This window comes from Hibiscus syriacus, unplaced genomic scaffold (genome assembly GCF_006381635.1).
Source record: "Hibiscus syriacus cultivar Baekdansim isolate YM2019G1 unplaced genomic scaffold, ASM638163v2 tig00111191_pilon, whole genome shotgun sequence".
Classification (NCBI taxonomy): domain Eukaryota; kingdom Viridiplantae; phylum Streptophyta; class Magnoliopsida; order Malvales; family Malvaceae; genus Hibiscus; species Hibiscus syriacus.
In genome coordinates this window covers 2,432,127-2,457,957 of record NW_024063010.1, presented here as the reverse complement: position 1 = coordinate 2,457,957, position 25,831 = coordinate 2,432,127, and the positions used below count along the sequence as shown (strand labels likewise).

Here is a 25,831-nt window from a genome sequence, read left to right as displayed (position 1 = left end):
TGGTTGGCCGAAGGCTTTTATAGCCTTGGTCGGCCGTTGAGGTCTCGAATATCTCGGGATTATCTGACTTGTTCGTTCACTTTTCCGTTGTTGGTTGTTGGTGTGGTCGGAAAACTCAAATGGTCAGTCTGGGTTGTTTTGATCTTCAAGGTTGTTTTTAGTTATTCGTGGTTCTTGTTTGACAGAATATATCGGATGGTTCAGTCCAAGTTGCTTTGATCTTTGTGTTTCAAACTTCAAAATCTCGGCCAACTAGTAATCTCGTTGGCGCGTAATTCCCACGAGTTGTCATCAGTGACTCTCGAGCTTCTGGAACCTTCTAGTATTTGATCTTGGTTCTTGGATTGTTGTAGATTTAATGGTTTAGGATCAATTGCGGTATAATGATATTTTTAGGGTTTTAAAAACCCTAACTATTATGCAATCTGGATCGTTGATCGATGTCAGATCTTACAGCTGGGAATGCGTGGCGCCTTTACTTAAATTTAAAACCGTAGTTCGTTGGGTCAGGCAAACTTGGGCTTCTACCTACTGGACTCTTAGTCGGGTATGCTTGCTGGGTCAGGCCTGCCTGCCCGGTTGTGCTCCCTCATACCCTCATTCTAGACCCTGATTTGGATCTTGAACTCCCTATTGGACCGGATAAAACAAAAAAGGTTAAATAAAAATATAATAAATAATACATATAACATATAACATATATACTATACCATAATATAATATATAATATATATAATATAATACTATATACTATACTATAATATATATATATTATGTTTTCAAAAACATGATATATTATATATGTTTTCAAAAACCGTTTTTAAAAAACTATATATAATATGTTTTCCAAAAACCGTTTTTAAAAACTATATACTATATGTTTTCAAAATCAATTTTTTTAAAAACTATATATTATATGTTTTCAAATCGTTTTAAACTATATACTATATATTTTCAAAATCATTTTTTTTAAAATTATATATTATACATTTTCAAACCGTCTTAACTAAATTATACACGTTTTTAAAACCGTTTTAAAAACTATATATTATATGTTTTCAAAACTATATTATATATATATATATATGTTTAAAAAATGTTTTCAAAAACTATATATTATATATTCTCACAAACTATATTTACATATTATGCTATACAATATAATAAAGACCCGGACGAAAATAAGTATCTACAATAAAATAGGGTATTGAACTGAAATCTGGTTTTCAAACAATTCCATGACCTCTAGCTTCGGCAAATAGCCTAGAGAGAATGGAATAACACCATTGAAGTTGTTAGGATACAGATACAACTCTCGAAGTTCAGTTAATGATCCCAACCATGGTGGGATTTCTCCACTAAAGCTGTTCATACCGATGTTCATGAATTCCAGCCGTCTCAAATTCGATAATCGGGAAGGTAATCCGCCATGAAAACTGTTGTTTTTTTATGGAAAGAAGAGAGAGGAATGATAGATTTCCTAAGTGGGGTGGAAGGGTGCCTACGCGTCCTAGCCCGGAAAGGTTTAGAGCTGTGACTCTGCAGTGCTTGGATCCGCAACCGACACAGAACCAATTGCAGACAGGAGTAGAAGCTGACCAGTTGGTTGCTAATAGATTATCAGGTCGTGAACAATGTAGTCTTTGAATGCAAGAAGAGCTGATTGATCTGAAAGTATATTGGTTGATTTCAGAGAGAAGGTAGCCGCCATACAAAAATGGAAGATCATAAGAAGAGCCAAGTAGAGGAAAGTGTTTCCCATTTGATTTTTGAGTGTTGAGCGTTTCCCAAGGCACCACCGAGACAGCGAGACGGATGATCAATTCTTTTAAGGTTTAATCTGTGGAACCGAGGGAGTTGATCAGTGGGCTGACCGCTGATGCGTCAGCCATAGATGGTCCTAAAGAATCTAGCTTTTTGTCCATTTTTTTAGTTTATACATTCAGAATTGGCTGCCAATTTCTATAAAATATTCTTCTTGTCCATTTATTGGATGTGAACAAACCCTGAATTTCTTGGAGCATGCATATCAACAATTGAGAAAGAATTGATTGTAGGTGAAGGTCCGCTATGAAGAAAATTTGTGCAACATGGTTTCTACTTGTCCATTTCGAGGGTAAACTGTATTGTTCGTATTGAAAACATATGCAGTCAAGAGATGGGACCTCAATTTTGCACGACTTTTTGCTCATTCTCCATGGATTCAACCATGGCTCCCAATTTTCTATTAGGGATAGGCACGGGACCGGACTTGACGGGTTCCAACTTGACTCGATCCTATCGGGTTGGTTTTTTAAAATACGAATTCAAATCGGGTCGGGTTTTTTAGAGATTATTTTCGAGTCAAATTCGAGTTTAGAGTGAAAAATATTCAACCCGACTCAAAGAAAATATAATTTTACCTCATATATTTAAGGATAATTGCAATAAGACTCTTCTATATATTATTTTTCCAATTAAATCTATATTTTTATTGAGTAAAAATAATATTTTTTTATAATTATATTATTCCGGGTCAGGTCAGTTCAGTTCGGATTCTATTTCATCTCAAAGGGCCTGGTCGAGTTCAAGTCAGATGAAGAGTGTATAATTTTCGAGCCGGATTCAGACTGGTAGAGGATGTATAATATTCAGGTCGAGTTGATCGAAAACCCAACCCAACCTGACTCTATTTTAATATTGCTTTTTTTTTTTTGTGTTTGGCACCAGGCAACGGGACTTCGTACACAAGGAATGCTTACTCGGTAGGGATGGACAGAGGTAGATTAGGAGTGATGATCACATCAAATAAAAATTTTAAATTCTTATATAATTTAAATATTTCCTTTAAATGATATAATTTCATACAAAAATTTCTTTATTACGCAGTAAATTTGAACATTATTATCCATTACATTATATGAAAACATTTTTCACCTGATTGTAGCAACATTTTCGTATATTTTCCTTTACAAAGAATCTCAAGTCAGAAAGAATTTGGAAGCCTGTCATCATCCAATCAAACGTGTTCTCAAGGACTGTTTTTAAGGAGCATACTTGATGAAGAATGTTATCGAGACCCGTCCAGAATAGTCATCGAAGAATCAGCCCAAGGTCCATCCATGGATGTGCTTCTTGGAGCCTGACTGTAATGAGAAAACGTCGAGACATTCGTTTGGCTGTCATGGGATAGTGTCTCGAAGGCTTTAAATCTCGCATCCTGATCCGAATCCTTTCGTTTGATTAATGGAGCTTGGACGGGAACCTTGCCTTCGATCATACTGACCACGGAGGACATCGATGGCCTCAGAGTTGGAGATGGATTGGTGCATAAAAGAGCCAGGTTTAGCATCCTCAGTGCTTCTTCTTTCGAGTACTTCAAACCAAGATCAAAAGATTTAGCCTATCATACAAAAACATAAACAATAACAGATTCCGCTTTTCCAATTCGGTCCTAAGAAAGTAACAATAAATTAAAAACCAAAAGCTGTAAGTAATTATTATGTAAACATTCGTTGTAATTATGACCGTACCACTGTTTTCATTGTGTTTGCCCCCCAAGTAACCCATCAGTCGGAGGATGATCAATATCAGGATGAGAATCACACATGAACCGATCACAATACCAGCAATGACTCCAGCTGATAACCCATACCCGGTATCGACCTTGAAGTCTAAAAGATGATACAGGAGTAAAAAAAAACAATTAAAAGATTAGAAACAAGCCAGTTATTTGACATGATATGTACTTACTAGGAGTTACTGTAATAGCAGATATCAGAGGTCCGTAAACCCCTCTGTCAGGAATGGCAGTAGTTCCTTTCCCTCTCCAGTACAAGTGAATCTCCAACGTACTTCCGTTTACATCAACATTAAATTCCTTGAAGATGCCCTTCCCAACACCGCCAGCCTCCTCCATGATGTTGAAATCCTCCAAAACTAATCGCCCCTGTATGAATAATTGAGTTAAAGAGGCTACAATCACATGCCCAACATATCTTGGAAATAAAGGAAAGACTCGGAAAAATGGTCCAATAACATAGCTAATGTATACTTACTTGAATCGATACGTCAAATAAGCGCCTTCCATGATTCTCAAATGTCTTGTTATCAGAATACATAATTTCAGCAAAGTGAAGCGTCACATTATAGTTGCCTTTTAGCAGACATAGGCCGTAGTACTTCAGTGATTGAGGCGCAAGGCGTGCAGAATTGTAGAAGACTGGACCAGACACAGCAGATGAAGCTCTTGCAGTGTAATGAGCACCGACATTGCCCAAATAAACCCCTGTACTACTATAAGCCCACTTATTTGCTGAATTGAAAAAGTTTGATGGACCAATGGTGCTCAAGTCCTCTTCATAGTCATTTCCGTCAACTTCTGTATGCTCTCCTCCACAATTAATAAACAAGGAATGGTCTGCAACAAGAAACAAGGTTATATAACATAAATTTCTGGTGAGAAACAAGAATATCGAATTGAAGTACAACCGATAGAGGTATAAGAAAGAAGTAATGGTACTTACAGGTTGGCTTTCTAGGACAAGGAAGGTCCTTCCTTAAGCAACATGAAACTCTACAAATTATATTTTTAGTGTTGGCACCAGTTATTTTTCTTGAGTCAAATGGAGCAATTGAAAGAAAAATAAAATAAAAGAAACTTACGAGTTGCTGTCGGCTGAGGACGAGGAACTGGACACTAGGTTCCTGTTGATATTAGAGAATACAGAAGATGAATATGCTAAACTTTAATGATCTTGAAAATGTAAGAAAAATATCAAGAGACTTACACTTTTGCTTGTTGGCAACTTGTTTGAGATGAAGATGTAAAATTGTTGTAAGACAAATCTCTGCAATGAACATTTTCAAAGAATTCGTAAAATTTTAAAACAGGAAAATGTCAATGTCCGAACAATTGTAGTCACTAAAACATCCAACATTCTGAACATCGAAAAAGAAATAATTATAAGCTGTGAGATGGGACTAACATGCTCTCGTCGCTGTCTAATACCCAGCCAGGCACCGCTCCAGTCAATGAGTTGTTAGTCAGAAAACTAAGCCATGAAAAACGAACATCTCACAATTAATCATGCATGAAACAATATGATACAAAGATAGACTAACATGGCCTACAGAAAATCAACTTTTCCATATTCTAATGATACTTCAAATTTTTGTTTATATACTTACAGGTAATCTAACTTTGCCAAACCCTGAAGTGTCTGAGGAATTTGTCCAGATAAACGGTTGAAGCTTAGGTCCCTGCAATCCAAGTCATGTAAACGTAAATCGGTAAAAGATATTAATGCTGCAGAATCGAGACAAATGGTGTTAAACAATTTTGATGTCGTAAACAGTTCGAGTGTGGAACTTACAATGTTTTTAATGATTTTCCCCTATATAGGGAGGGATTGAACCGGTAAGCAAGCAATTTCGAAGTACCCTGAGTCACAAAGTTCAAACAAATCCTCTGGTGAGCTAAATAGTAGAAATAACGAGTCAGGGGGAAGAACTTCTTAGACTAAACTCACAATTCTTCCATATCTTTCATTCCTTCCAAATTTGGAAATGCTGAACTTCTTCCACTCAAATCAGTTATCCTCCTGAAAGTGATGAGATATAAGAACATTAATTGCTCGCCGTCATGAATGTTGTTGCCAAACGAAAAAAGAACCAAGTACATAAGGATTAAGGACAAAAGACTCACAAATCTGTTAAGTTTTTTAACTCGGATATGGTTGAAGGAATTGGTCCTTCCATTGATGTGCCTTGCATGTCCCTGCAATAAGATATAGAGCTTCTTGATTAAAATAACTGTGAAAAGATTAAAAAATGTATAAAAAAAGATATGATAATATTTAAATGAGCTTCTCAAATTAAATGATTGGTACTCACAGTCTTGTAAGTTTAGTCCAATTCCCTATGAAATCAGGTATCTTCCCAGACAGACTGCTTCCATCTATCCAGCTGCAAAAACACATTTCAGAAAGGTCAGGATTTAGCCTGAAGTTTTGATGAATTTTCGGAAATCTACATTACATAACTACACTTACAAATCAGTTTAGTTCTTCAAATTGCCGAATGATTCAGGTATTCTACCAGTAAAATTGTTCGAAGAAAGAAGACTGCAGGCGCAGCAAAGTAGTCAGTTAGAACTCAAATCGAAAATAACATAAATCACAAATTCACTCGACAAACATCGTTGAACTCGAATCAGAGAACATTTTAGAAAGTTCTCAGTGAAATAATAATGGTTTTTCAAGGCTGGGAAAATAAGTTACAGTCTACTCAAGCCGCCCAAATTTCCAAGGTTGGAAGGTAGAGATCCACCGAGAAGATTATCTTCCAAAACCCTGAAAATGCAATTCGATTAGGAATCAATATACCATAACAACATTCTTTATTCAATTCAACAGATTTATGCATCATGACTTACAGTCCTTCAAGTGTAGAAATATCACCAATTTCCCCAGGAATCGGACCGCTAAGACGGTTCCCCAAAAGTGACCTGAAGAAATGTTACGGAAGATCAAACAGTTATACAAACTTCACTAATGGACGATGATCAAACGGCACTACCAAAGAACCGAAGAGGTGAAAAGAAAGACTTACAAACTGATGAGAGAAAGCCGAGACAAAGTCGATGGAATCGATCCATTAAGATAGTTGCGAGTAAGATCGTTGTTCAACAATGGAACAATCACATATGTCAATAGATAAAAGAGCTAAACTAAAGTCTAATAAAACATTGAACAGAGAACTGAATTAATGAACCTCTGATATGTGTTAACTTCCTAAAAAGGCTATTTTTAAGGCATTTTTCACTTAAATTATTGTTTGTTTAAAAGTTCATCTTAGGCATTTTAAGATCATGTAGTTGTATATAGTGCATTTGTGGTGGTTGTGCTATTTTATTTCTTAATGATGATGTTTGAAGGAAAGGTGCAGTTTGTTTGTGGTGTGCAGGGAATAGCAAGAAAAAATGATTCTTTGGGAAGTAATGCCGCGGCATCACACGTTGCTAAAGTAGATTAAATGTCTTGGCATTTCCGGCGCAGAAAAAGACAAAAAAATATTTCTGCATAAAGACAGCTGGCACTGGACAGCTGTCTCTGCACGTGAAGGACTGTTGTAACCGCCTGCCAGAGCTGCCAAAAGACCACTGCCACTTGGAGGTTAAGGTTCACACCCAACATGTGATTCTAGGGGTATGAGAGGTATTTTGCACCCAACAACCTCTCATTACCCCTAGATATTTTTTATTATATATAACACCTCATGGGGGAGAAAAAAAAAGAAAAGGGGAAGATGACACATACGGTAGCAAAAATCACATTTTTTATTTTCTCTTTTTCTTTCTTCTTCCTCGGGATATTCCCCCATTGATAAAGCTCCAAGGAGTGGCGAGCTAGGAGCGGAAAGGAGCTAGCGAGCTAGGTGGTTCACGGTGGCCGAGAGTAGACCTCCGATGGCGCGTCGAAGGCTTTTTCTCAACTTCCCTTTTTGCTGTTATTTTATATTTATTTGTGGGTTGTTGGAACAAATATTTCCATGACTTTGTGTTTGGATATTTTGAACCCCACCATGAACTAACTTATTTGGTGGTGGTTGATTTAATGGTTGTTTGAACTTTATTTGTAATGGTATATTTAAGTTTATTTTGGTTCTTTATTTGCTTTGCTTATGAATGCTTCAGCATCTAGGCTTGTAAGAGGCATGGAAATGTCCATTTCTTAGATGAAGGTTAGGTATTCGGAAGAATCCTAAACTAAAAATACTTGTAAGTATTCGGAAGAAACGCAAGATAAGATCCTCATAAGAAATGGGTTATAGTATTTTCGAGGGACTTTGAACCGGCCTAAGAATATTATAACTTAATCCCTTAGATCTCGGAAGAGGCTAGGATATGATTTCAACGACTAAAAATGGTGTCTTTATCAATAGGGTAGGCTGGCCAACATCGTTGAGTGAGAGCAGATGCCTTGGCATCTTATTCTGTTAGGTTCTTTAGAACACTTTAGGAAAGCTCTGTCGAGTAAGTATAGACCAGGTAGCTTAAATATACTTGAGAAATAAGTTTAGCATTCTTAGATCAATCCCTACCACTCATTCCATTGGAAGCTTGTCACGTGAGGATTATTTTCTTTTCATTCTATTTTCTTTGTATTTACTGTTTTTACCATTTTTCATTGCCTTGACAATTCAACATACTCAACATTAAACATCCATCATTGCCATTGCATTTCCATTTGCTACACCATCAGCCATCACTCCATATCCACCAGCATACACATTTACATTGCCGTGACATTTGTATATATCAAGACTAACTATACTTAGATAGAATAGTGCATTGCTTTGGTTAGACTTTTGTAATTTCACCCAATCCCTGTGGAGACGATACTCACTCATCATTATATTACTTGAGCGATTGTGTATACTTGCACATTATTTGCGTATAATTTATAGTACTCACAACACGCGAACAATATGCATGTTAACTGAACTTACATTACTTCCAGATGAGTAAGATTTCCAAGATCGGGTGGCAGAATTCCAGTCAAATTGTGACCCTTGATCAATCTGTTACAGAAAAAGAAACAACAAAAGAATTAAAAAGGAAATGGATATAATGTCATTCATTGAAATAACTTTTAAGGGTTAACTAGAATCAGGGTAAATTCATGGTTAAAAAAGAGAGAAGAGATCATACATTTGAGTGACGTGACATATAGTGTTGTTTCCATCAGAACAATTACATACAATATTGCTTTCAACAAGTTTAGTTATGGTATAGTTCCATGAACTATCACTGCAAAGGGTTCTGCTAATGGTACCCGCATTCGGATGCTGCATCTTTGAAAATAAGGTTTGAAGAGTTCGCACTGTTGCAGTAAATACACAAATAGATTACCAGAAACAATCATACAATATTCATACTGTATTTAACGTGTGTGTCCATGATTCATTTGACTTATCACCTCTTAATTTTTCAAAAAAAATATTAAGCCTGATGCTTATACCAATAAATATTTAGATATGAATACCGAAACTAAGTCTTTCGAATATATATTAAAGCTGGATAGACATCAATACTCACCCGGATCCAGGTAACAATATATCAAAATTCATATAAACTAATTGCTGGCTTAAGCATGGCATGTGATTAGGTGTAAATATAGGCTTCGTTCAAAATCATATAGTACAATAACGCAAGATAGGTAGGGGGAAGTTCAAAATCTATGGCTAAGAGTGGGGCCAACTAACATGCCAAATAAATGCATTAAGTTGGCTTATAGATCAAAGTTGAGTTGGAACTTAAATCACCATATGCAGCTCTTGATGCAATGAGAGTAACATATTTAGAATCAATAACTTCAAATGGGAAAAAAACATGGAAAACCAGTTGACATATAGTCCCACACCAAAAGCAATTCTAGTAGTAAACTACATCAATAATTATACTATTTATCTGTTTGCTTTCTGGAAAAAAAATGTTGGGGATTTAAAGAAATAAGTAGAAATTTGCTTCATAAGAAAGTGGTAGAAACTAGAAAGTGCAGGGTAAGGATAGAATCCTCAATTTTCCCGGTAACCAAACAGAACAGAGGTAATACATTAAAGCAGAAAACGGATCATAAAAGAAAACCCATATGAGAAAAGTGCAAAGAGAGAGAGGATTAACTTAAAAGGAATTTTTTAAAATGGTTTTTTGTGTGGAAACATGGTAGCAAAAGAAATTGAAAACAAAGTCCTCACTTTGATGAACTCTTTTGAACTACTCCAAAATGCAGAAACATCTTTGTTTCCATACATTTTTCTCAGTATCAAAGCAGTGCATGTAACATAACACTTTTAATCAAAGAATTGTTCAGAAACTAAAGATTTTTTCTCTCCAAAACCTGTGACCAAACAGAGCAAGTTCATTAAAAGGAACAACACCCAAATCCTTAAATTTTTCTCATTTCTTTTCTCCTTGAATTCTCAGGAACCAACCAGAGTAACATTAACTTCAACAGTTACATCAAAAGGGAGAAACGCCACACACACAAAAAAGAAACTTATAGGAAGTTCTAAAAAAAGTCGGTCGGGTGTCTGCATACCTTCAGATTCAGGCAAAAGTTGAGCATTTGACCCGAACTCAGTGAAACAATTCAAAGCCAAAACTCCCAGAAAAAGAACAGAAACCATCTTAAATGCAGAAAAAACAAACCCCATTTTATTCTTCCTTCAACTCCAAAATTCTCTTCTTTCACTCGACTTAAAACCAAAAAAAAAATACAATAAACTCTTCGAAACAAACGAAGCAAAACTCAATGCTGCAGTTAGACCTATCCTAATTTCCCTTGAGAAACAAAGTGGAGCAATTGACATGGAGAACATAAGTAGGACCTTGTTAATTTGATTGAAAGAAAAGCAAACGTAGGGAAAATGAACATGAGTTTTTTATGTCGGATTTTTTTGGTTTGATGTTTTAATGTAAAAGAAAAGAAAAATAAAAAAGTTAAGAGTAAAAGAACAAAGAAGAAACAAGAATGGAGTAGGAAGCCGCCAGGTAAGGCTTTGTATATCAACGGCCGCCGGCACACGCTTTGCTTTTATGATGCCTATATTTTATAATTCACTTTATAGAGATAAAATTTATATTTAAAAAAATTATACGTTAAACGTTAAATTTTTAAATAAGATTAAAATTTTAAATTTTAATATTATAAATAACATCAATTAGCTTAATTAATACATTAAATAAATGTAAAGCAGTATAACGAATTAATTTTACATGCACAATTCCATATGAACTTGTATGTTTTAGACAAATAAACTATGATTATATATATATATATATTTAATTTTACATATACATATATTATACCAACGATAATATTAAACAAATTAAATTTAATCAACATAATTATAATTTTTTGTACAGTATATCATAATTATATTTGTAATTAAATTTCAGTCATTGCATTGATTTGTCCCGGAGTTTTAAAAATATTGGTTGTCCCTTGTTCCCTTATGTAATGGGGTAAGGGCAGATAAGATAGTAGGCTGCCTCCAACACTAGGTTGAAAGCAACTTCCGTAGGAGACCTCCAAATTATGAAATACCCTACATAGGACTCGATCCCACTACCTCAAGGTTAAGAACCTTATGCTCTACCAGCTTTCAAATCTCGGAAGGAACATATTATTTAATTGAATTTATTGGGTTAGGTTTGAATTCAAACTTTCTACCTAATCCACATGTAATATTTGTATTCTTAATATACGGTTAAAAAAATTTAACTGAAAGTGTTAATATTTTTTAATATTTTTAATAAAGTATTATCGGAAATGTTAATTTCATTAACTAATTTCCTGTAGACCTTAATATTAATATTTTTGGTGAAAAATAAAATTTTGGGTAGCATTTTACCGGATATGTTAAATATTTTTTGTACCGTCCAATATTAACATTTTCAGTAAAAAATTAATGTTTTAGATAACGCTTTACCGATAATGTTAAAAAAATATTAATATTTTTATAACGTTTTTTTATAATCATATATTAATATTGTCGCATGATATATATCAATCCACTTTGAAGATTAAACCCGAAATTTACGTGGCTAATCCGAGTATGCACAGTACCATTAAGTCGCACAAAAATGAATTCTTTTACCGATAAAAAAATTTATTAAAAATATAAAAATTTATAATATGATGTTTTTTTTATAATTTTTAATAAAAAATTAGTCACTTAAATTCTTGAAAATTATACCATCGTCTTCAAATAAAGCATTTTTAACATTTAATTAATTTAAATTTAATAAAAAATTATTATTATTCCTTGAGTTATCGAGTTTCAGCACTAGAAATATTAGAAATACAAATGTTTAATGTCAAATGATTGAGATTACCTTTAAATAGGTATTGCCTTTTATTTATCTTAATTTAATCGAAAAAATACATTATTCAATAAATATATTGCCACAACTACCTAAGCAAGTTCGGTAGAAATTAAATTGATGGTCAGGCTGAAACAAGTTTGAGCTGTCACCAGCGAATCATATCCCCAACGCAGTTTCGTTTGCTTTCTACGTGCATCTATATAAAAACCTAGCTATTTTTAGTACTCACAGTTGTGAATAATTAAGATTAATGAAATCTTGAGGAGAAAAAAATGTTAATTATAATTCAATTTCTCCACCTTAACCTAAATTCTTGGTATACTATAATGCCAACATGGCAGAGTTTTATTATTGATCATTTAATTAATTCTTTAAACGTTAGCTTTTTGTTGTTTTTTTTAAAGAGAATGTGTCTTTTTTATTAATACGTGACAAATACAAATTAACATATATTTAAAGACAACTTTTAATCTTTTAATATTAAATATTATCAAACATTTTACGAATCTTGAACTCGAAGAGCACTTTAAAAAATATATATAACAACAAACATGCAAATATTATACACAAAAGCGTGCAGGCACATGGGCCTCAGTGCACATACTTATCAGTTGGTGATTAGTTCCCTCAAATCATACAAATATAAACATTTATTTTTCTATGCAACTTGGTCCTTTTACCATTATTATTATCATTCAAGTGATGGGACTACATAGTTTGTTGTTCCTAGTCCTACAAAGTTTACAACAAAGGTTGACTTGGTCGATCTCAATGTACGAGCCCTCTTCAAGCTCTTCTTTCTTCGTCTTTAAGCATAAAGTAAACCCCAAAAGTCTCCCCCATTTTTACTCCATTTTTCATGCACTTTAAAGCCATGTTTTGCATTCAAATGTGATTCAATCATCTTTCACAGAATAGCAACACACAAAATGCTAGCTTTTCGACTTGTTCTAGCTTCTGTCTTTCTTGCTTGTTGCCTTTCGAGTTCTGTATTTGGAGCAAAACTTCCGGACAACGAAGGTATTGTCTTGTTGGGTTTTTGTTTTCCACACACTCTGATGTAATATATGTAAGGTTTAGGGTTTGATTTTTTTTTTGGGTTTGGGTTCAGTGCAACATTTGAAGGACATTGGGAAGACACTGGGGAAGAAAGACTGGAACTTCAGCGTAGATCCATGCAGTGGAGAAGAAGGGTGGGCTACGCCCAATGCGTTGAAGGGATTTGAAAATGCAGTCACATGTAATTGCTCCTTCCCAAATGGCAATGATACAGTCTGCCATGTCGTTAGCATGTATGTAAATCTCCTCTTCTTTTCGATGTCTCTACTTTTTGGTCAAATACTGGTTTTGGTCCTTTTATTTTCATTTGACCTAGTTTAGTTCTTTTCTTTTTTAGTAATATAGGGTAGTTCAAATATAACTCTAAACAATTTAATATTGAACACTCACACCCATTACATTTATGGTGCTCGAACTCGAAACCTCAAAGAATAACAATAATTATTTTACCATCGAGTCCGTTTGGTTCTTGTTAGTTTAGTTGCTCTATCATTTCTTAATAGTACTTGTTTTGGGTAAAGTGTTTACCGGGTTTTTTTCCTTTAAAAACATTCCTTCGAGTATAGAAAAATTCATGTCTAGAAGAGATTTTTCAAGAAAATATCACGTTAATGTTAAAAATATAAGGATTAAATCTCTGATTTGAAGTGGAGTAGAGGGACCAAAATCACAATTTTACCACTCTTATATAACTATACAATAATCAATTACCAGTAAAGCTTCTGATTAAGGAAATACAAATTTTATTTTATTTATTTTTTAACAAGAGTTTGTTGGTTGATGCATTAATTAATTTAAAGGAAGAGAGCAAGTTGTTGCCTGCCTCTTCAAATGAGAGAAACAGTACGTAAAGCTCACTAGTGTTGACTTTGAATCCCATCCGCCTATCTTATAACTATAGCTGTCTCACTCATAGTTTAGTCAGTGTCAGAGAATATATTCTTATGTAAACCACACATTTAGTATCTAAACTATTAATTTTGATCCGTTTCAATATCTAAACTTTTAATTTATTTAAAATCATACCTAAAATTTAATTTTTTCTTATTTCATTTTAGCACCCGTCATTAAAAATTTAACGCATTTAGTACTTAAACTTTGGATCGTTTTAGTACCTAATCTTTCATTATGTTCAAAATTTAACGTTAAATTTTGAACATGTTACCAAAATGAAACAAAAATTAAAGTTTTTAACGGTTGGTATTAAAATGAAACAAAAATTAAATTTTTAGGTATATATTTGGAAATAATAAAAGTTTAGATATTAAAATAGACTAAAATTAATAGTTTATGTACTAAATATATAATTTACCCTTTTTTACATAGAAAAATGGGTAAAGATACGATAAAGTAAAACTAATCACGAGAATAAATATATGTTAAAATATATTATAGGTCATCAATTTATATTTAGATGATTGTTTTAATTATTAAAATTTTAAAAAAATATAAATTAATTAGAAATTTATTAATATATTATAACATTATAATGATCATTTTATAATAATTTCATAAATTTAATAATTTTTTATAATAATTTAATAACATTTAATAATTATTCTATAATTTTAACACTTTTTTTTATATCTTTTGAAGATTCAGTCATCAAAACTAATATTTCTGCATTGTTTAGTGAATTTTAATATATTTTTATGTATGTATATATTAAATTTATATAGATTTATAAAACTTAATCTATCAAGTAATGGGACAAATAGAAGAGACAAAAGACATGGAATCAAAAGCTGCATGTTACTCTGCATGATGGTGTAATCCAAGTATCTAACATGAATCAGGCATCATGTAATCATCCCACATGTTGAAATTACAATTATTAAAAGATTGATATGATTTAATTATAAAAGTTAAAAAAATTCATTTATTTTAGTAAATGATTTTTATTTTTTATTAATAAGAAATTAATTTTAGTATGGATTTGTCATTGTCAATTCAATGGCAGTCAGTCTCAATGCAATTTTGTATTTGAAACAGAATGCTTAAGGCACAGAATCTCCAGGGCAGTCTCCCAAAAGATTTGGCCAAGTTCCCTTTCCTACAAGAAATGTAAGCTCAAACTCTTGTCAACACCATGGAAATCCATTCTTACAGAGCATAAATAACACTGTTGATGTTGTTGCAGTGACCTCAGCCGCAACTTCCTTAATGGCTCAATACCCCCAGAATGGGGATCCATGCAACTTGTCAACATGTATGTTCTACAATATCCAATGTTGCTTAATGATTTTACAGCATGTGAAATTAACATGAAGATTACCGCAGTTCTCTTCTTGGAAATCGCTTAACTGGTTCGATCCCAAAAGAGCTGGGAAATATAAGTACTCTTAGCAGCTTGTGAGTTTCTGATATCCAGTTGTAGTTCTTGCTTTAATATTGCCATTTAGAGGAATCTTTCTTTTAATTGTGAAAATTTCATGTAGAACAACCGAGTTCAATCAGCTTTCAAGACCATTGCCTCTAGAGCTCGGGAATCTACCGGCCATCAAAAGATTGTACAAGTCTTAATCTTTAAATGCTCATAAGAATTTGATTTATTACTACTTTCATTATGTTTGATTAAATGTTTCTTCATAATCCATTGTTGTTATTGGTGCTTAGGCTTCTTAGCTCTAACAATTTTACTGGAAAAGTACCTGAAACGTTTGCCAAGCTGACCACATTGAGAGACTTGTAAGATCTTGTTTTTTCTGATTTATCAGGCTTTACTTATAGTTCTATATTACGAATTGAGAATTGATCATTTTGTGTTTCTTGACAGTCGGATTAGCGATAACCACTTCACCGGAAAGATTCCTAGCTTCATCCATAATTGGACAGAACTTGAAAAATTGTAAGCTGAACACTTTAGAACAACAGCAGTTCATTCATTGGGACTTTTCTTTATAATTTACTTACCTACATGGAGTATTGGTAATGACAGAGTGATACAGGGAAGTGGTCTGATGGGACCAATTCCATCAGGCCTTGGTGGTCTGGCAAAATTAACTGACCTGTAAGTTGGATTTCAGTTTTACTATTCTTCAAACCTAGAGATTGGAACATTGCAATTGTATTATGATTTATATACATATGAAAATTGTTGATATACAGGAGAATCAGTGACTTGAATGGAGCTGATGCAACTTTTCCACCACTTAGTAGCATGAAGAAAATGAAGATACTGTAAGTAAAACTCCAAAATGAAGAAGATTCCATTAAACAAATACTATATCAATAAATCAAATAACAGATACTTGTGGTTGGATCACAGGATATTGAGGAGTTGCAATCTCATCGGAAAGCTACCTTATTATCTTGGGGATATGACGAAGTTGAAGACCTTGTGAGTCATAAACTTGATTTCTTTCTTTTCTGATATCGCAGTTTGCACATTATCTGTGTTAGATAATGTGTCCTATGTCGATTTTCTCAGAATTTATTTTCTTTTCGCAGAGATCTAAGTTTTAACAAACTCAGCGGAGAAATTCCAAGCAGTTTTTCGGGCCTTATGGACGTGGATTACCTGTAAGTGATTAATCTGATTGTCGGTTTTCCTCTCATTTCCTATAATATCAAGCTGTTCCTGCTGATACTATGAACATAGTTACTTATTAGGAGCTACAAGTGGCTAATCATTCGATATCGATATATAGCGCAGAGTATTTGATTTCATTAAGTTATTATATTGAGCAGGTATTTAACAAGAAACTTGCTTACTGGTTCAGTACCTAGTTGGATACTGGAAAAAGGAGACAATGTGTAAGATTCTCTTCCAAATGTTGGTTCATGCAATGGGAAACTATTAGATTCTCTTCTAGATATGTTTGTTATGAGCTTAGTAGATTGTTCATGAAATGAAATGATAACATCCAAAAGTTCAATATTGGTACAGTGATCTTTCATATAACAACTTTGCTGTGAGCCAAGGGACATCTTGTCAACAGCGGAGCGTGTAAGAATCTAATCTTCATTCTTTTTTTAGAGTGTTTGCGGATGCTTTGTTTATTAGCCATAACTTGCATCTGTGACTTTTCCTGCAGGAATTTGTTTGCAAGCACTTCACCTAACGGTACCTCGTAAGTGATGACTTCTTCGATTTCTCCTTTTTCTTAGGGGTAGTCTGAAAGTTTCGTTTTTCTCAGAAAAAAAATGATACTTTGGTGTAAAGATGATGAAATTTCTCTGGACTTTCTATTGTTCAAACAGGGGAACTGTTTCTTGCATGAGAAGCTTTGTTTGCTCAAAATGTAAGTAGAAAGCTTTATAGATCTTAACAATGTTGAATTCTTTTTGTTTGTGAAGAGTGTGAATCCTCCAGCAGTTTTTCATTTGTTGTTTTTCATGTCTCAGCCTGGTACTCTCTCCATATAAATTGTGGAGGGAGAGAAGTAGCTATTGGAGGAAATGTCACATATGAAGATGATGCAGATGGAGCCGGTCCTTCAAGATTTTACGAAAGCAGAAGTAATTGGGCGTTCAGCAGCACCGGTCACTTCTTGGATGATGACCGTCCCTCGGACACTTATATTTGGACTAACTCGTCGAGACTCTCCATGAATGATCCCAGACTATACATGAACACACGCCTTTCTCCTCTTTCTTTGACTTACTATGGATTTTGTATGGGCAACGGGAACTACACAGTCAACCTCCATTTTGCAGAGATAATGTTCACTAATGACAATACATATAGCAGCTTAGGAAGTCGCTTATTTGACATATATATTCAGGTAGTTATTCATTATATTTTTTTTATCTGCAAAGCTCTGTTGTTAGAGAGATCTTTAGGTTTTAAGTGAAAATTTCAGTTAACTCAACTTATCCATTTGCAGGGCAAGCTAGTGCAGAAAGATTTTAACATTGAGGACGAAGCCGGTGGAATTGGCAAGGCAGTCATAAAAGAATTTCCTGCGTCGGTGACTAACAGTACCTTGGAGATTGACCTTCATTGGTCTGGAAAAGGGACTACTGGTATTCCTGTTAGAGGAGTTTATGGTCCTCTTATATCAGCTATATCCGTAAATCCCGGTACGTTGTAGAATGTTTTAACATTCTTCTCAACTATATATTCTTCATAGTTTCCAGTTGGACATTCAGGAAAACAACGGCATCGATCATACCATCTTTGTAACTTATTCTGTTCAAGCAGATTTTATACCTCCAGCAGAACATACGGGCAGTAGCGGTGGTATATCGGTCGGTTCAGTGGTCGGAATTATAGCTGGATCTGTGTTTGTCATCTTTCTAATTGGGGTATTACTTTGGTGGAAAGGTTGTTTCAGACAAAAAAGCCAATTGGAAAAAGGTATTTGTAGTGAAATATGAGGCTTTAGTAGCTGCCATATAAAAGGTCCTATTGTTCCTTTGGTTCTTTTCCACAGACTTACAAGGTCTACAATTGCAGACTGGTTCATTTAGCTTGAGGCAAATCAAATCTGCCACAAATAACTTTGATGTTGCTAATAAAATTGGAGAAGGAGGCTTTGGTCCTGTTTACAAGGTATTATTCGGCGATCTCCGTAAATGCTTTCTTCTTTTTCTCTTCACCTTGAATGCTCATGTCATAGCCCTTCCTCCAAATATCTTATTGTAAAACTAAGTTGGTGATAAAATCTATTGATATGCAGGGTATTCTGTCAGATGGCACAGTCATAGCTGTCAAGCAGCTATCTGCTAAATCGAAGCAAGGAAATCGAGAATTCGTCAATGAAATCGGAATGATTTCTGCTCTGCAACACCCTCATTTGGTGAAGCTATTTGGCTGCTGTATTGAAGGAAATCAACTGTTACTGATCTATGAGTATATGGAAAACAACAGCCTTGCTCGTGCATTGTTTGGTAGGTTTTGAAACTATTCATGCACTTTTATCATGTATAAATAAATAAATAAAATGTCTGAATTATTCGTTATTTGGTTACTAAAAGGTCCACAAGAATGCCAACTGAAACTAGACTGGCCAACGAGACGAAAAATCTGCATCGGAATAGCTAGAGGTTTGGCATATCTCCATGAAGAATCAAGGCTGAAGATTGTGCATAGAGACATCAAGGCTACAAATGTGCTGCTTGACAAGAATTTGAACCCTAAAATATCGGACTTTGGATTAGCCAAGCTTGATGAAGAGGATAACACACACATCAGCACCCGAGTCGCAGGAACTTAGTATGCTTCACTGTCCTAATTGCAAGTTGATGTAATGTTTTCAATGCAAAGCATGAAAAAAGATTCATTGCTGCATGTACTAAAGTGAAGCTTTGAACTTTGCAGTGGTTATATGGCTCCTGAATATGCGATGCGCGGTTATTTAACCGACAAAGCCGATGTTTATAGTTTCGGGATAGTGATACTGGAAATTGTCAGCGGAAAGAGCAACACGAGTTATCGTCCGAAGGAAGAACCTTTGTATCTTCTTGATTGGGTAATTTTAGGACATTTCAGGTCTCTTGAAGCTCATTCTCAGACTAATCTTTAACATTTGTTCGTCACCATCCAAATTTGTTCTTGCTGTTTTTGCAGGTTCATGTTTTGAAGGAGGAAGGGAACTTATTGGACTTGGTTGATCCAAGAATTGGATCTAATTACAAAAAGGAGGAAGTAATGACAATGATCAATGTTGCTCTTCTATGCACCGATGCTAACGCGGCGGGCCGGCCTGCAATGTCCTCTGTAGTCAGCATGCTTGAAGGCAAGGCTTCGGTCGAGGAATTCGAGACGGATTCGAGCCGTCTGGTGGACAAATCGAACTCGAAGGCGATGATGAAGAAGCTTTACCAGCAGCTTGAAGAAAACAGTGCCCCTGAAAGTCAGGCACACAGCTTGTCAACAGTTGGGCCATGGACTTCTTCTTCTTCATCAGCTGCTGATCTTTATCCCATCACTGTAACTTCTGAGTATTGGCACAACAGAGACCCAGCAAATTAACTAGCAAAATATAAATCGTTAGGCACATCAAACTGCTTTTTATGCAATTGTATTTTTCATTTTTGTACCTACAAAATGTTGTATATATTTTTTTTCTGAATGATAACCTCGGTTTGCAAGTTTTGAGCAAATATTATAAAAATAAATTCAAATTACTTTGTTGATAGGTACTCCCTCCGTACCATAAAAATTGTCTCTTGTTGATTTTTAAAAAGTTAAAATTTTTAAACATCTGAACTTGATTATTTTAAATAATTAATTTTATAAAATATAAAATTGAAAACTACTTGATTGAAGGTTTTTAAAATATATTTTTACATATTTTTATCAATTATAAATTTAGATAATAATTAGTCAAAATTTAAAAAAGTGACAAAAAAAGTTAATAATAGACAATTTTACGGGACAAGTAAGGATGGCAAAAAAATCTGAACCCGACGAGGAAAATCGAAAACCAAATTAAATGGGGACGGGGAAAAACCGTTTATACTAAACGGGGACAGGAAAAACCGTTTATGCTAAACGGGGATGGGGACGGGTTTAGTAATCCCCGCCCCGGTTACCCGATTACCCGGCCCGATAAATATTAAAAATAATTATTATATATATATATATATATAATATTAATAAATTTAATTTAAATTAAAATATATATATATATATAATATTTATATATTTAATTTAAATATATATATACCCGGCCCGATACCCGTTTAAATAACCGTTTATGCTAAACGGGGATACCCATTTCCTCGCGGTTTTCCCCGATTACCCGATGGGGATCCCCGTTTAAATCCCCACGGTTTTTTAAGAGGGGACGGGTACATATTTTTTAAACGGGGACGGGGATGGGGGAACCAATACCCGGCCCGTTGCCATCCCTAGGGACAAGAGAGCATTTAACTCAATCTAATGGGTTATATAGAAAAAGATCACCATATTTGATAGTTTATGTTAAATTAACATTTGAATATCACCATATTTGATAGGCAACAAATATTTTTGGCAAGAGGTATAAGTGGTTCTTGTACTTTTGGAAAAAAATCAATGTGATCTTCGTACTATTTTTTCTCTCAATGCGACCCTCTAACTCATAAAATAAATGTAACACCCTAATCCATTGAATAAAATGTAAATAAAATGTTAAGGGTTACTATTTAAAATGTTACATGGACCATAAATACCGCAAGTCATACCTCAGGGCAAGTCGTTGTGAGGTTGTATTAATGTTTGAATATTAATAAAAATTAAAAGGATTAAAATGCAATGTGAACAAAAACCAGTATGCAATTCAAAATAAAAAACAAAATATCATGAACAAGTGACCAAAATAAAAATAATATAAACAAGGGCATCATATTCGTAATAAAAACACATACATATAAATGACCATAATGAAAACTAATAAAATTAACGTCCCAAATTTGAAATAAATAAGAAACAAAGGAACATGGACTAAAATAGAAAATATGGAAAATTTATAGGGGTTCAATGCATGATTCACCCAATTATATATATAAGCAATTTCTAGAAAAATAAAAAAGGGGAAATCGCACATGAAAACCCAACAAATCTGAATAAAATCGAATCAACCCAGATCCAGTGACCAAGATGTGAATACACGACTAAATATAGGGGACCTAAATTTTTTTCCCAATATGTTAGTATTAAAACATTAAAAATAGTAAATCTCCAAATAAGGACAAAATATTTAAAATAAGTGAAATAAGCCCATCATGTTATGATACGAAAAGTTGAATATGTTGAGATACTGATATCTTTGATAATTCTATAATGTCTAATAAGTAATAGAAAAGCTCATTGTATGTTACATTGAGAGTCGTAGGTACAATTGACATGTCATGAGGTAGAGTGATTATGATTATGATTATGATCGGGTACATTTATATATATTATGTATAGCACTGTTGGTGCAAGTGAGATGATCGCAGTTGAAGTGCATAGTCTGATTTTGATGATAGCACTGAAGTGCTTATTGCGCACACTCGTCTGACTCACGTACCTTGCATTTTCATAAATATGCATTGGGCTATGAACTTGAAAATAAGTTATGAATTTGAAATTAAGTTATGAATCTGAAATAAGTTATGAGTCCGGAAACAAATTCTGATAATGAGTTCTGAAATGTGAAAGTACGAATTATGATAATGAAATGTGAAAGTGGAAATGAAAGTGAAAGATGAAAATAAGATATAAAAGTTTTATATTGTATATGAATGAAAAAGAATATGATATGACTATTATGTATGATAATGTTTATCATGGCTTTGATATGACTATTATAAATAATATTGTTTATTATGGTTTTGATAACATCATGATATGGTAATTTTCAAATCTTTGAAGAGAAAAAAAAAATGGATTGAATAAATTGGTTTGAATATTTAGTGATTTATTGGAATTTAAGTTAATGTTTTAAATTGTTATGATATTAGTAAGTTTTATATAAATGAATACGTTGTTTAGAGGTTGTTAAGTTGTTTGATATTTATATCACTTTAGTTGTTTATAATGCTTCACTAAGTGTATACTTAGCGTGTGATGATTTTCACGCATAAGTCAAGAAGAGCAAGTGAAGTAAGGAGCTGAGCGACATCAATCAATAAAGAAAAGTTACATGTATTAGTAATGACATCCTACTATTTTAAATTTTCTAGATGGCATATATACAAATAAGAAAAGTCTAAGATATGATATTAAGGATATAAACATGAATTTAAGTTTTGTGTTTTAGATAAAAATTATATTTTGACAGAGTAAAGAAATATTTTAAATTAGAAAGTAATTAGACAGTTTATCTTATGATATGAAATAGTATATAACTGTCTAGTTGTTGCCTGAAAATGATATTGATTTGAAGGCTTAAATACTATAATATTATTTTATATGATTACATTATTTATTGAAAACATTAAATTGAATAAATTTTAAAAGTTCAAAATTTTACTAGATTTTTAACCTTAGAATGTATGTAAAGCTTTGTGGCATCTTTGACTCGTATTCGGGTATGCATACAGGTTAAGAGTATTACAGTTACCTTGAAGCTAGGTGACTGGAAAAACGTTCCCAAATCACCCAAGGGTTAACTTTTTCTTATCTCTAGCCTTTGAGCTCTCTCATTGCTCTTGAACTAATCAAAACAAGTTTAAATGAGTTGTTAGCTTATTTTGAACCTTAGGGAGAAGCCAAAAACTTTTTCTTACCAAGTAAAACTCATAAAACGAGCTAGAATCCAGGATTCCATAAACCCCTCCAAAACCCATTTTCATGGAAACTAAGCCAAACCTTACAATTTGGGGCTTGAATGAAAGCTTAGGAGTTGTAGATTGTGAATCTTACCTTATAATTCACAAATGATGCCTAAGATTCTTAAAGTTTCAACCTTTGATGATTTCTTGGAGAGGAAAGAAGTTGGCAAGGATGAGAGGAATAAGACAAGCTTTGTGGTAAAAAAGAGATATCATAAACAAACGTGAGAACATCCCAAATTAATGGGATTCAACCTTTGTTTGAAAATGGGTTAATTACCCACCTAGTACTTCCTTATTTGATTTAAGATTAAAAGCATCCCCTTTAGAAGCTAGTTGGGCTCATCTCAAGCCCAAATCAAATCCACTTGGGTCCAAAGGTTCATATACTAAGGTAAAATCAATCATAAGCCAAACAAATAAACCTGAAACTCCTAACCCATATTTTGGGGTGTTAAAATAAATCTCATGTGAACCTTTAACCAACGTTTTTTCGTCGCTGATTATTATGGTGCTAACGTGGCAATCCACGGTGCTGATGTGATAGTTCATGGTGCTAACGTGGTAATCCAGGGTGACAGATTAATATGGAAGATTGATAACTCCGTAAAAACTATATTTTAGGTCTTTTTACTTAAGTTATTGTTTGTTTAAAAGCCATTTTCACCGCATTTTAGTTGCAATTAAGACATTTCATGCATGTGGTGGAAAGTTTTGCCTCGACTAGTTTTTCTTTATAAAACTGATGTTGCTGATGAGAAGGGTTTTGTGTTGCTGTGATGATGCAGGTGATACGAAATGGCCGAGGAGGAAATTATTTGTCGAGAAAAATTTGTGCGAAGGCCAAAGGAAATGAAGATGATGTGCGACAAGTTTTATCTTGCAAGTCTGATGCAGTACGAGACAAAATTGTTGATATCGCAAGGCCAGCTATCCAATGCACCTCATGTGAACTTCTGCCCCTGCCAAGGATTTGAGACCACTGCCAACTGCCATACCATTCACGAAATGGGCGTAAATTCAAGGGTAGTTGAGGAAATTTCAAGGGACTAAAAGCTCAAAGGAGACTCAACCCGATAATGAATAAAGTGATGATGAAGTAAATCATCAAATGGCTAGATGTTGGGGTGATCTATCCCATATCTGATAACTCTTGGGTTAGCCCTGTTCAATGCTGCTGAAGAAAGGTGGCGTGACCATGGTGAAAAATGAGGATAATGAATTCTTAATGATGAGGACCGTCACGGGTTGGAGGATTTATGTGGACTACCAAAAGCTCAACAAGGGGACGAAGAATGACAAATTCCCCCATTCATCGATCAAATGCTTGATCGTTTGGCGGGCAAGGCATTTTATTGCTTCATCGACGGATATTCTGGGTATAATTAGATTTCCATAACACCAAAATATCAAGAGAAGACCACTTTCACGTGCCCATATGGCACCTATGCCTTTAGGAGGATGCTGTTCGGATTATGTAATGCCCTGACAATTTTTCAGAGGTGTATGATAGCCATTTTTCAGACATGGTGGAAGACTTCTTGGAAATTTTCATGGTTGATTTTTCCGTATCAGGTGATGACTTTGACAGATGCCTCGACAATTTATTTAAAGTGCTAAAGTGATGCGAGGAGGACAACCTTGTTCTTAACTGAGAAAAATGTCACTTTATGGTGATAGAGGGAATTGTGTTGGGCCATAAAATTTCTCGTTGCGGCATCGAAGTTGACAAGGCCAAGGTGGAAGTGACTACGCTTGAAAAAAATTAATTTTACTTACTCTTGCAATTAATTTTTGCCTTAGCAATTTTTACTTATTTACTCTTGCATATTTTCTTGCTATGACAAAAATTATCTGTTCACTTCACACATTTCTTACCTCAGTAAATTTTTTCCATCTGTTCATACCATTTGCTATAACACATTTCTCATTTGTTTATATAATTAGATTTAGACGCTTAGGATTAGTTAGTGACACATATTACTAGCTCTAGCAATCTTTAAAGAATACCTCCAATCTCTGTGGAGACAATACTCACTTACTACTGTATTACTTGCATCGATTGTGTATATTTACACAGATTTGCATGCCATATCACACATGTTTACACGCAATCATAGATGACATGACATATTGGTTAATTTGGTAACTCAAACATAACAGATGGACTGTTACGTTTGCACTATAAACTGTCACGTCAGCCCCGTGAACTGGTACACCAATACTATAACTTCACCGTATTTGATAATTTATGTTAAATTAGCATTTAAATATCACCATATTTGATAAACAACGAATATTTTTTAATATTCAAAATCTAATAATAAATAATAAAAGATATCTTATCATTAAAATTATTACTCTTTTTAAGCAATGGATTCAGATTGTCTAAGATAACTAGACTTGAATATAATTGCATCGAGCCTGCTGCTAAGCTGACTCATTTGACAACTCTGCATCTATTTACCTTCCATATATACAAAAGTTCATATATATTATGAACAAATGAAGAAAGATCAAAATAAATATATTTCCACAACTAAAAGTGTTCATACATGAATTGATTTCCACCTCTGAGAATCAGCCATGCATCAGATATCCTTGTCCCCTATTAATTCAACCTAAATATGTGCTAAAAATTAAATTCAGCAAGGAAAGAAATCAGGAAAAATAAAATATAAAATATACCAGATAACACCAAACGAGAGTATA

General features: G+C 33.9%; 2 protein-coding genes and 1 pseudogene across 2 annotated transcripts; 2 read left to right on the top strand and 1 right to left on the bottom strand.

The window, feature by feature from the left end:
- Positions 1-3,072: 3,072 nt before the first annotated feature.
- LOC120155452 lies at positions 3,073-19,779 on the bottom strand (annotated as a pseudogene).
- On the top strand, positions 12,802-19,852 carry LOC120155453 (probable leucine-rich repeat receptor-like serine/threonine-protein kinase At3g14840). The gene is made up of 24 exons (XM_039167002.1): positions 12,802-12,892; positions 12,984-13,164; positions 14,924-14,995; positions 15,072-15,140; positions 15,212-15,283; positions 15,370-15,441; positions 15,548-15,619; positions 15,708-15,779; positions 15,870-15,941; positions 16,040-16,111; positions 16,200-16,271; positions 16,382-16,453; positions 16,622-16,687; positions 16,821-16,880; positions 16,969-17,004; positions 17,135-17,175; positions 17,279-17,658; positions 17,761-17,956; positions 18,078-18,233; positions 18,310-18,428; positions 18,556-18,766; positions 18,854-19,091; positions 19,197-19,347; positions 19,446-19,852. Exons 1-24 carry the CDS (start codon positions 12,802-12,804, stop codon positions 19,848-19,850), a joined length of 3,048 nt encoding a protein of 1,015 aa, XP_039022933.1. The 3' UTR covers positions 19,851-19,852.
- Positions 19,853-24,290: 4,438 nt separating this feature from the next.
- On the top strand, positions 24,291-24,744 carry LOC120155410. The gene is made up of 2 exons (XM_039166969.1): positions 24,291-24,498; positions 24,620-24,744. The coding sequence occupies exons 1-2, from the start codon at positions 24,291-24,293 to the stop codon at positions 24,742-24,744; spliced, it is 333 nt and encodes a 110-aa protein (XP_039022900.1).
- The last annotated feature ends 1,087 nt before the right edge of the window (positions 24,745-25,831 follow it).

Coding starts and splice junctions, on each gene's coding strand:
- LOC120155410 (XM_039166969.1), top strand. CDS start 24,291: ATGCTGCTGAAGAAAGGTGGCGTGACCATGGTGAAAAATGAGGATAAT. Junction 24,499..24,619: donor TTCATCGACGGATATTCTGG/GTATAATTAGAT, acceptor ACAATTTTTCAG/AGGTGTATGATAGCCATTTT.
- LOC120155453 (XM_039167002.1), top strand. CDS start 12,802: ATGCTAGCTTTTCGACTTGTTCTAGCTTCTGTCTTTCTTGCTTGTTGC. Junction 14,996..15,071: donor TTCCCTTTCCTACAAGAAAT/GTAAGCTCAAAC, acceptor ATGTTGTTGCAG/TGACCTCAGCCGCAACTTCC. Junction 15,442..15,547: donor CTACCGGCCATCAAAAGATT/GTACAAGTCTTA, acceptor ATTGGTGCTTAG/GCTTCTTAGCTCTAACAATT.